Here is an 11,754-nt window from a genome sequence, read left to right as displayed (position 1 = left end):
CTAGTCTTATATGATAAGTCACATGGTATTGTTTGAAGTCGTACAGGTTCTGATGATACCCATGATATACTCAGAAAAGTGTACTGAGAGGCAGTTTATCCCAAAAATGACAACATATTTCCCACCCCCCTTTAAACCTCCTTACATAAATCAGACTTTAACTTCAAATCTTCTTTTTTTGATCATAACATCCATTTTGCTGGTGTACAAAGGTTGTGTGGTTTATCTAACCTGTTTGTCTTGGTTTAATCATTCCTTATGCTGCAGGAAGTGAACTTGCAGGCCACAACTCTCTTTAGCATTTGCAGGTTGAACCTGTAGAATGCACTGAACAAAAACCACAGGCTTCCTTCAGCGACTCACATTTCTACACAGCCCTCTACTGATGAAATGCTGCAGTGCAGTTGTACTGTCGCTATAGGCCTACCCAATACAATATAAAATGAGAGCTAGGACATTAATAGAATGCTATTACATGTATTTCTCCCTCTATCCAACCTCTAAGCATGATCTGTACTATTAACAAAACTCATAATATATTTCAACCACTAAACAGAAGACATAGAAACAATGTTATCAACTCAGACTTGAAATGTATTGACCTGGAATGGAATACAGCATTGCACTAAAATGGTTAAGATGTTGTTCCAGTTTACAGTGTATTCTACAACATGTAGCCCAAAGCTGTCCAAGAAAAAAGACAACATGTGCATTTGTGCCTACATTTAAAGATCTGCACTTCAGAAATCAGACAGTAATACTAACATACATCACAAATACTGAAGATATGACACTGATTCTCAAACAGAAACGCATGGGTGCATTTGTATTTATACCACAGGAAATTGAGTTAACTGTAAAGTTCACTGAGGCAAAGCTGTTTTTGCTGCTGAGAACGGTCACAGCTGAGATGAACACACATGTTTTGCACTTTGGTCACCAACCATTGGAGAGTACTGACATCAATAACGCTTGTATAATTTAAGAGCATCTTGGTCCTGTTCAGTCAAGGTGCAGAGGTTATACGGTTGCCAGATTCACTGCGCTTACAAAACTGAAAGCCCAGCTTTGGTTTCCAGCCTCGTTCGCTACAAGCACATGACCTAAGCATCTGCTCATGCGTTCAGCAGTAGCAGTAGCATTTGTCTGCACTCCAGGAGGCCCTCATGAGCAGGGCACTTTGAGACATTGATCATCAAGGAGCACTGTGCTCTTTCAGTCTCAGAAGCACCACACGAGTGATGCTGCATATTGGTGGAGGAAACAGCCAGAGCAGAAATACAAACACTCCATTGAGCGAGGAATTTAGCAATCTCTTACGGGAAAAATAGCTGACAGAGAGCATCAGCTACCTTCAGCTTTCTTTCTGCTGTGCAACTGAGTTCTTTTAGTCTCTAAAGTCACACACATTGTATCCAGTAACATCCAGTGCTGTGCTTCTTTCAATAGAGCCCATCGTCCAGAGAACCTTTCACCTGCCAGATCCTCACTGTATGGTCTCTGCAAAAGGACAACAACAACAACAGTGTTTAGTGTTTCTATCTACCTCAAGGGATGTACATGTGTATGAGACTGAAGACTGGAAACTGGATTTAAGGTCAAGATCTGGGATTCTCCCAACAATCACTAACACGTACAGCATAGCAACAAAATGTTTTGTTTGCTAGTGTCTGTTGTGTTCACTGGGTCAGACTGCTCTTTTGTGTAAATGGGTACGTCTATAAGACTCACTCTGAGGCGGTGAAGAGATGAGTGCTGTTAATGGAGATGCTGTTGATGGCACTGTCGTGTCCCTTCAGCTCCCCTAGAGGTCTGAGTGTGTCTGAATGCCACAACTTCAGCAGTCCTCCTCTGCATGCACTCAATAGCACCCTGGAACTTGGCATCACCGCCAGGGCACTCACCCAATCAGAGTGCGCTCTGTCTACATGCTGCTTAATGTGGAAATAAATAAATAAATACAGAACAAAAATGTTATGTCCACAATTTAAAATACACCGTAAATGGGTTTAAATTTTCAAATGTGTTAATCGTACACTAATGTTACTACATAGTCACACAACTTTAGGGCTGAACAAAACATTCTTTTCTACAAATGTTGTGATTTTCAGTTATAGAGATTATCAAACAATACTGTCCAAGTTGTCCATTCTTTCATTTTTGCAAAACCGTCACACACACAAACACTAATAAATACTCTGCTCACAGCCCACTATACATTGTGAGTTAATAGGTAAAGCATTTACCTAAGAATACACCAGTAAGCATGTAACTACTTTCTAAGCATAAACAGGCTACCCCAGCGAAGCTGAGTTCAGCAATACAAGTAAGACTGCACTGAACACTGAGAAAATTTGATAAATATCTGACCACCAGTAGAATACACAGCCAGTCAGCATCATGCAAGCTAACTTCATATCTGTTGTTAATCTGCCAATGTGCTAAACCCCTTAAAATAAACAATAAGCCTAAGACAAGGTTATTGCATACTAAGGCTTATTATTCATTAACCATAGGGATGGCAGTACAAACTGGCTGATTGATTCCAAGTTATAAGGTTTGTCATAAAACACTGAGTCCAGCAATAGGCCCTGACCATTTAAGGTGTTAATTAGACCAACAACATGCTAGTAGGCGGTATCATGAAAGAACATTTTGTTCTCTGTACCAGTGGTTCTCTACTGACCATGTCTCAGGACTCATATTTGCCCTTTATCACTTCCTCAGTGCTAACCCATCTAATTTGTTTTACAAATGAGCTTAAATGTACAAGGCTTCATACTTTCGTTTGATAATACTTTACAACACAATTTTGACTGTAAGCCTACCTGTGAGTGTTCAGTGTTAGGCTACCCCTGAGAAGTCACATTGTGTACAAAAAGACATAAAAATATCATACACAGCCACTCTGTGCTCACTCCAGCAGCTGAGAAGTGTTGATCATATGTGAATATCCATATAATGAACCTTGACGCTGTCACTCTCTCTCGTACCTGCTGCAGCTGTTTGCTGGACAAGTCCCATCTCTTGATGCAATGGTCTCGGGCAGCACTATACAGTGATTCTCCCAGTATGCTCAGTGCCTCCATTCCATCTTTATGGGCTGGTTCAAAGTTATGTGCAGAGGGGATGCTCCCCTGAGCTCCCTCCATCACATCAAACATCTGAAACAAAGCATGTACACATACACACAGTTTCAGAGCCATTCACCATCTACCGTCTCTCCCCCTGGGATGCAGTAATTGGGCAGAACTGATAATAAAGGGGTGCACAAGTACATATTTAGAGAACCGCAGTGCATAACAATATTTGTCGAACCTTGAGAGCTTGATTAATATTTTAAAGCCATTGTTTAGGTTCAGCAAACTACAAATTAGCTGCAATGGCCTGTGTAGTTGTGAGTGAGCTGTGGTTGAAAGGTAGTAATTAAATGCAGCCTACACACTGGAAGCCCAAGCAGGACTGACATTCTCAGCCCAATGAGTGTTTTAGCTGGTCTGTGTGTGTGTCTGGGTACCTTCAAGTTGTGGTCTTTGGAGCCTGTGATGACCACATCTTGAGTGTTCCCAAGCTGATCCACTGCCAGACACATTACTGGTCCAAGGTGACCTGTCAGTTTCCCTGTAGAAGCAAACCTAGAGGATGATGGACAAGGCTATGCTGTAGATTACATTGATAAACACAGTTTGGTATAAAGACAGTTACCAACAACTCAACACATTTTCTTTAAAAATGAGATTTGTCTTCAGAATGTTTGAGATTAACTGACAAGCAAACAAACTCACAGAGATTCTCTGAGTAATTACTCCTCACATGTAAAATAGGAAATGCTAAAAGCTGGTGCTGAAAACGTTATCTTAAGTTAGAAAAAAATATTTGTCTGTTCTCAATGTTACCTAAACAAACCAATGTGTTTCCACATCATATACTGAACAGAAAATACTTGACCTTTTGTAGAAGACAGTGACTCCCCTCATTTAATGATAAACTGACTAATGTTAGCCCCAGTGGCAAAAGACTTCACTTTTGAATGACTGAATAAATAAATCATGTTCATAAAAGTACTCCTCTATCTGCTTTCTTTGTGCTATTAAATGTGTTCAGCTTTGTTACAGCAATTTCAGACTAAAAAGGATTGTCAATGGTTGGCATTCACAATGTAAACAGTACCTAAATAAGTTAATTCAGAGGTCTTGTTTTGTTCCATGGCATCTAGTTAAATGCTTTCAATAGAATTATGTCTTCATCTCCTGCTTAACCACAGTATTTTTACTCGCACTGCTACACAGATGAGCATCAACTTTTAATGCAAATTTGCGCAATGGAGTGTAAGCTTAATGCATCAGTTCTTGACAGTGCCAGCTATTTTTGTTGCAAGAACGACATGAATGAAGGACAATGTCCTTGAACAGTGTGAAATGAGGAAAATGCTCTAAAGACTAACAGTTTTTTATGTTCTCTAGTGCTGATCAGTGTAAGAACTTGAGAGAGCTAATTTAACCCTAAGGCTAGCTGTACATGATGAAATTTTTACATGAAACCTACATGAAACTAAATTGCACTTGAGCTGCATAAAGTAAAACTTACAGCAACTCACTTGAAACTCAGTTGCAGCATTTGTAAGTCTTTGAACTTTGTGAAACAAGTTTCATGAAACAGCCAATCAAAACATGGATACTGCAACTTTAAGTGAGGTTGGTAGTTTTTCTGTTACTTAATGATAGCAAACAAGCAGGTTTTTGAAAAGGAGGACTTCTAGGACAGAATGAGCGACACAGTTACATAACTGTAATGGTTATTCATTTTCAGTAGGTTAACATATACAGAATAAATTAACAAATCAAATCTATAATAAATACAGAACAGCAGAGAATGAAAAAAGAACTCGAATAATTATACAAAGAGCTAAAAATTCTACAAATATGTAAATAGAACCTTGTGGATGACTTTATACAGCAAAAACAATAAGATGTTTCAAGATGTTAATACTCGCTCAGGCCTTGCTCCATACCTCCTCAGATCCCACATTCTGACTGAGTTGCCCGATGCAGCGTATAAAAATGTTCCAGAAGGATTCAGTGCGATCTGGTTGATCTGATTCTCTCCAGGAGGGATGGCAACCGCTCTGCTGCCCATAGCAGCGCAGCTATCACCCTGAGATACCTGACCAGAAGATCTAATACAAGAAAGCATGCAAGTGAATGTAAGCTAGTTATCTTTAGAGGAATTAAGAGCATATAAGAAAATACAACAATATTGAAAAAATTAAACAGAAAGGAAAAAAACAGCGTTTTGCACACATAAATAGGCTCTAAAGATAATAAACTACTACCACCTTTAGCCAGCCAATATCCTCACACAGTTTACACAGTTTTAAATAAACCAACAATGAATTAAGGCCAGGTGTTGTATATAACTCACGTGAGTGTACGGATGCACTTGGCTGAATCACGGATGTCCCATACTTTGATGTACGCAGTGGAAACAGTGAAGACCAAACTGGAGCAGTACCTAACGGAGACCACGCTGCTGAGGTGATCGCCCAGAGACATGATTTCCTGCCCAGTTACCAGGTTCCACACCTTACACGTGCGGTCTAGAGCAAGACAGACAAATTCAGCATATTTTATTATTCATTCATTAAAGTAAAGGCAGAGAGCTTTAGTTTCAGTAGTAGAGGTGCCAAAATAACATAAATAGAATAAAATAGAAGCACCATTTTGTCCCAAATGCACACTGTACAGTAAGAACAACAAAAACAGTGCTTTAAATCATGGGACTCAAATAGATCCTTTCAGTTTACATTAATGCCAAGACTTCATGCAACACATATAAATCTAATGCAATAACATAACACATTTGAATCATTTAAATCTTTTTTTTTCTGAAAATTACACATGATGTCCGAAGCAACATATGTATAATATTCCACACTGTCTAGTGATCATTTTGATCTGAATCAGAGCAACAGTTTGTCTTTCATTTCTTTACGTTTGTCAATAGCTGTGCTGATGTAATATATTATATTAAAGGATGTGAAAATTAGACAAATTTTTATCAAGTAAATCATATCAATGCATCTCTCTTTTCAGTGTATTTTTGTTAGTATGTTTCTTTTCCTTCCATAAAAAGCTCCCAAAAAGGAAAATTTCAGAGTTGCATGGTTTTACCCTTTGAGCCAGTAAAGAGTAGATCATCAGTGGAGTCGACACACATCAGTGCTTTAGTGTGTCCCTGTGCTGTGTACACACACTGTAGCCTGGTTGCTCGAGTGCCCTTTGGGGATGCAAATGGATTGATCACTCCCCTGGACAGAAAAGTAAAAACAAACAAAAAAAATTATTAATAATAAATCCTAAAAACTAAGAGGAAATACAAAGTGGTTTAAGAACAGTTCTTTGATGACACAGACTCACAAATTGTTTAAAAAAAAAATCAAATTCTACTCTATTACAAAACAAAGTGCATCACAAATAAGTAATTGTGAGTGTTGTGAGCTGCAGCTTCACATGTAAAAGAATAACGGGTTATTCTAATAAAAATGGTTACAAATGTGTTACTAAAATACAACATAATAAAGGTATCAGCTTAAAGTATTAAAGAATGATGATGTACATGCACATCCACGATGGCTGTAGACAGCATGCAGCTTACAGAACTAAAGGCACTGTTCCCAGATTAATGTAGAGACAAGAGGAGGATTAGAGGATCAAAGAGGCATGTTAGGGGGGGGGAGAGAATGATGGACTCTAAGAAACAGCTACCTTTGAGCCTCTAACACAAAAGAGTCATCCATCCTGAAAGAAAACAGCGAAACTGAAACATGTACTGCAGGATTCAGTCATAAAAATGATTACAGAGCTTAGTCCGGAGTTTCAACTTTTTGGTTGTTTGGACATTTTGTTGAAAACTCACTGATTTAGTACATGTCTAATTACGCACAAGTGCTAACTGTTAACTTTCCTACTGTTAATATATGAGTAAATATATTGTATAATCATATAATGTAAGGCTAGTAAGTGATACAGGCTTAGTTATCAATATAAGTTTGTCTATAAATGTCACTCTGTTTTTAATTTTGACTTAATTGGTGAGGGTCAACAGCCTTCTCAAAGTAAAATGCCTCAATAAAATATATATCCCATGCAGATGATTATGATTTCCATCAGTAGTTTGAACATTCTGTAACATTTCTGGTCAAAAGACCATGGCGTACAATTTCTGTTATCAAAATAAATAAAATTAAATAAAATAAATGATATTATAAAAGTCTGTTGCCAAAACATGCTGACTGTAATGAGTTAATTCTACTCAAGTGTAGCTAACTGGTGTGGAAGCAGTGCAAGTGAGCTCATACTGTTTGGCATCCTGACAGGTGGGCTTGTCCGTGGGAGTCTGACTCCTTTCCTGCATTCTCCTGCGAGTTAGAGGGGAACGTTCTGCTGATGTCCTCTCTGTTGACGTGGGAGACCTGACACCAGACCTACATGGGATAAATGAAGATGACAAGCCCCTTAACATTTACAAGCCACAAATATATAAAGTGCAACAGGGCAGCAAGAGATTTGACAGTTTTGGTGTATGTTAGGGATGAGCATTGTAGTTTTGATATATAGATTGTAAAACCAATATATTCTTGCAAAGTAAAACAATGACAAATGTGTGTTAAATCATGCATGTGTAAACACAAAGATAAATCACTAAATCAGATATGGCCCTCTAGCTGAAAGTGATAATCAAATATTCAACATTTGTGTTTGTTTATTCATAACAATCTAAAATATTTTCTCTGTTGGATACTTGATTACAACTGAATAGTAAAAATGACTAAATCCAGTTTTTAGTTTAACATATTACTTTAGAAAATGCAATAGCATTGAACAGCCTACAAAAGACTTGTTCAAGTTTTTTTTACTGCCAAAACATGTACATACATAGTGCTTGTCCTTGTTGCCAAACCAGAGGGGGACACCAGATCCCCAATGCCCTCTGGGCTCTCAATCACAGGAAGCAGAGGTGAGGAGAACTCATCTGGAGGTGCATCAGGGTCAGCACTGTTGGCATAAAGCAACTCCATCTGGGTGGTCGTTCTTCTGCGGGCCTGGTGAATTAGGAAAAAAGTAAAAATAACTCCATATGAGTGTGTGTGTGTGTGTGTTTGTGTATTAATGAATAATATTAATTTATACATGTTATACCTTACTCCTGGGTCTAGACTCTCCACACAGCTTCATCAGATCTGAGGCCAAAGAGCTACAACAGATCACAAGAGCTCAACTGACACATTATACCTACATAGCTTAATGTGGCATGTTAGCCAGCAGAAAAATTGGAAATTGATCACTAGTACTGACCATCAGTTTTGATTCATAAAAGTGAGCTGATGCAAACTGCAATGAATATGCTGACTAAAACAATCAATCAATAATGGAAAACAACACCCATGATATTGTGATTTATTAAAATACATGTAAACTTTTATCATTTATGTATTTGTTTGTAACTAATAAGCGAGTTAACCCTTTAAACTCCAAGGGACTCATATGTGGTCTCGCAGTTCAATTCCACTCTCCCATAAATGCATTACTTACAAATAATTTTCTTAGTTGCATTTTAATGATCCCTAAAAACATTATTAGTAGGTACTGAATAATAACTGTACTAATTAATAACTGAATAATGAAGTGGAAGTTCAAATGGTCTTAACTAATACATTAGCACCAAAACATTCCGAATTTTTGTCTTTGTTCCCTTTGACTCATTACAATCTGTCTCCATGGTAGATGGTGAGCACATATGTCTATGTTGGTCATAGTAAAATGGATCAGTATGTGGAATTTCTCTGTTCTAATGTGTTTTCTTTCACTGTATCAAAGAATAACCACATTGTTTTTATTGTTCAGTGCACTGTGGTAGTTTCTGAGTGACTGTGTTTTACATTCAGAATGGAGTCTGGATGGATATTGGAATTACATAATCAAAGTAACAGCAAATGGCAAATGTTCGATCACGTTATTTATATATCACACACAAACAACAATGTATTTAAGAAATAAGTTTAGAAAAGATTGAACGGATCAGACTGAAAGAAATAGATGTTTTTTGGCTCAAGATTAAAGGGATAAACCTCCATCTTTGCACTGTATTTATTACTGCAAGCAATAAGGACAGTCTGTGTCACTTACCCTCCCTCAGTGGCAGGACTTCGATCAGATTCATCACTGCTGCTTTCATCACCATTCTCTGAGCAAGCACAGAACATACAGGCCACACCACAGTTAGTCGAAACACATGAATACTCATACTAATACTTTTTTAACTGTCTCATTGCTGTCTATGTCTTCGCCATTGGTCTTGACAAATACAGTCTCTGGTCTCAGCCAATACTTTAAACCACAATAAAAAAAAAAAAATAAAAAAAAACCCAAAAAAACCTGTCTTACTCTTTTTTGGTGTCAAAGACAGGTAAGGTAAGAACAGACAAGACTATGATTAAAAACACAGGTGAATGTGTTTCTGATAACTAAACAGTGCCAAGTAGTTATTGAGATTCATGTAATTTCGATTAACATGACATGCTACTGTAGTATACCTTATTATAACCCCTGGGTAAGGTTTACTTATGTTACACTTAAGCAGCCAATTTAACCACTACTCTTGTAAAAGACAATTGCAAAATGTTCATTGACCTAGACTGTCAGTAGAGAGAAGTAGTTTATGTGAGCTGATGAATCAGACTGTCATGACAATGCAGTCCCATATCAGTGCAAGAAAAAAGTACAGTATGTACAATATGGGTGCATAACACAAATGAACAACATATTTCAATATCTAAAATGATCTATCATTGTCTATATCAAACGTCACCACCACCCTTTGGATTTAAGCTCTAACCATAATTGACCCTACCATCTAATTATTGCTTTCAGATGTCACAGATTAGTCGAAAGAGGTGGGTTAGCCATGGGTTGAAAGGGAGAATTCCAGGAGAAAGGCTGGTGACCACTGCTCTATACTGTATAAACCGCATATGGACACAGCAAAGTCTTTATTAAAGTCCTAGTGCACACACAAACACACACATACAAATATTCATACAAACGCTCACACATCATTCATTGATGCATTGTGTAAGATTTCTTGTTATAGTATTAAACAAACCTGCTAAAATGTCTTTAAATTTACAGCAAATAATTCCAACTCCTGTTGGAATGATGTTAGCTGGGATATACACTCCAGTGCTCAGTTTGAAAAAATCATTCATATGACACGCAATATTGGTATACATACCATTAATTACATTAAAGTAAGATATGACTAAAGACTGTTATTGAGGTGACATGCATTGCAGTGTTGCTGAAAAATGTTTCATCTGAAAGAAGTGGGGCATGTGAGAGACTCTGAGACTCTGAGGTTCTGACAGCCAAGTGTCGGCTTACAACTCAACAAGGCTGGGGTTGCAAAACTGTTGGTAACAGTAGTAACACATCTGTATTGTGTAATCCTAATAACGTGAGAACAAAGTAAGTTGAAGGGAGGTCAGAATTGTGTGGGTGATTACCACAGACAGTCATTTCAACGTGTCCCTCTTAAAAGAGAAAAAAAATCTGTTGACTTTGAACACACTTCAACACCTGTCCATTGCGTTCTATTAAAAAGGTTTGAGTCAACAGGTTTTCTCTTCTTTTATTAAGTACAAGGAAACACATCAAAGTAATTGTGAATGGTAATCGACCTTAAGATACAGATGCGGTAGACAAAGATTAGGCTGAAAAACAGTGGAGTATTTCTTTAAGCTCATATGAGATTTTTAGTGAAAAAGTTATAAGATGAACCTCATGCACATCAAGGCTAGAGTGTGGTTAATCTGTGGGAAACACATGCACTCATGAACCGGCTTGAGGGAGAACATGGGGACCTTTACTTACCGGCTGGTGTGTTACCTAGCTCTGTTTGAGTTCAAGTGACAAAGAGAGAAAAGCAAATCAAGATCAAACTAAAAAAGAGCAGGCCGGAATATGGAATACGAGACCCATGCGGCATTCAAAAAGTGATGCACTGAATTTACCTGATTTCCATGTAAAATATATTACAGCAATACAAGTATTGCTAAAAGTAAGACAACAGAACAAAACTGTGTTGATGTAGTATATTTTTCATGTGAAAATAATGCGCATATTTAAATGAAGCAAATTCGATTGCATTACTTTATTCCAGTGTGGGTGATGGATGCCATATGTGTGTTTATGTGTGTGTGTGAGAGAGACACACCTTGCAGAGCATTTCCCAGAAGTGCATCCAGCTCTGGGTTAACTTCAGCTTTCTCCTTCAGCATGTGGAAGAGCAGCTGGTTCTGAGTGGCGCTGTTTATCTCTGTCTGCTTCAGACGGCCCTCCATCACTTTGATCTGAGACTCCTTTTGTGCCACCTGTAGGCCCTGGTAGTGGAAAAAATATATACTACGACTTTCTCAGCGTTTATGCAAATAGTTATTTTTTTAAATAACAGCTACACAGTGACATATTGACTGATATGATGGTTGGTTATGAATTGTCACACTTCTTTAATCAAAGAAACAGCAGGAGACTTAAAAATGGGACGGGGTGTTTCTGTGTGGATCTTTCCATTAAAATATACTTAAAAGATAGTTTAAGTTAAAAAAGAAAAACACTGCAGAGATCCCGGAATTTAGGGGGTCTGGCACTCCCGAACTTTCTGTTTTATTACTGGGCAGCGAATATAAGGGCTCTGTTG

At 37.8% G+C, this 11,754-nt stretch overlaps 1 protein-coding gene across 9 annotated transcripts in view; it reads right to left on the bottom strand.

The window, feature by feature from the left end:
- Window positions 1-573: 573 nt before the first annotated feature.
- Window positions 574-11,754, bottom strand: part of LOC108427070 (kinesin-like protein KIF21A) — a 55,340-nt gene continuing 44,159 nt past the window's right edge. For 3 of the 9 annotated variants that reach the window (XM_017696994.2, XM_017696996.2, XM_017696999.2), the window contains 14 exons: window positions 11,272-11,437; window positions 10,929-10,949; window positions 9,186-9,243; window positions 8,199-8,253; window positions 7,935-8,101; window positions 7,358-7,483; window positions 6,765-6,797; window positions 6,171-6,307; window positions 5,422-5,596; window positions 5,012-5,176; window positions 3,518-3,635; window positions 2,994-3,164; window positions 1,732-1,934; window positions 574-1,500 (listed from right to left, as the gene is read on the bottom strand). In XM_017696994.2, coding sequence (XP_017552483.1) covers window positions 1,443-1,500; window positions 1,732-1,934; window positions 2,994-3,164; window positions 3,518-3,635; window positions 5,012-5,176; window positions 5,422-5,596; window positions 6,171-6,307; window positions 6,765-6,797; window positions 7,358-7,483; window positions 7,935-8,101; window positions 8,199-8,253; window positions 9,186-9,243; window positions 10,929-10,949; window positions 11,272-11,437 — 1,653 coding nt within the window. In that variant the 3' untranslated portion in view covers window positions 574-1,442. The remainder of the gene's footprint in view (window positions 1,501-1,731; window positions 1,935-2,993; window positions 3,165-3,517; window positions 3,636-5,011; window positions 5,177-5,421; window positions 5,597-6,170; window positions 6,308-6,764; window positions 6,798-7,357; window positions 7,484-7,934; window positions 8,102-8,198; window positions 8,254-9,185; window positions 9,244-10,928; window positions 10,950-11,271; window positions 11,438-11,754) is intronic. The other 6 variants (XM_017696995.2, XM_017697000.2, XM_017696998.2 and 3 more) reach the window with 5 other exon arrangements.

The sequence above is a fragment of the Pygocentrus nattereri genome, chromosome 1, assembly GCF_015220715.1.
Source record: "Pygocentrus nattereri isolate fPygNat1 chromosome 1, fPygNat1.pri, whole genome shotgun sequence".
NCBI classification, from domain to species: domain Eukaryota; kingdom Metazoa; phylum Chordata; class Actinopteri; order Characiformes; family Serrasalmidae; genus Pygocentrus; species Pygocentrus nattereri.
Note: the sequence above shows the minus strand (reverse complement) of the source record. Positions and strands in the feature narration are given on the sequence as shown.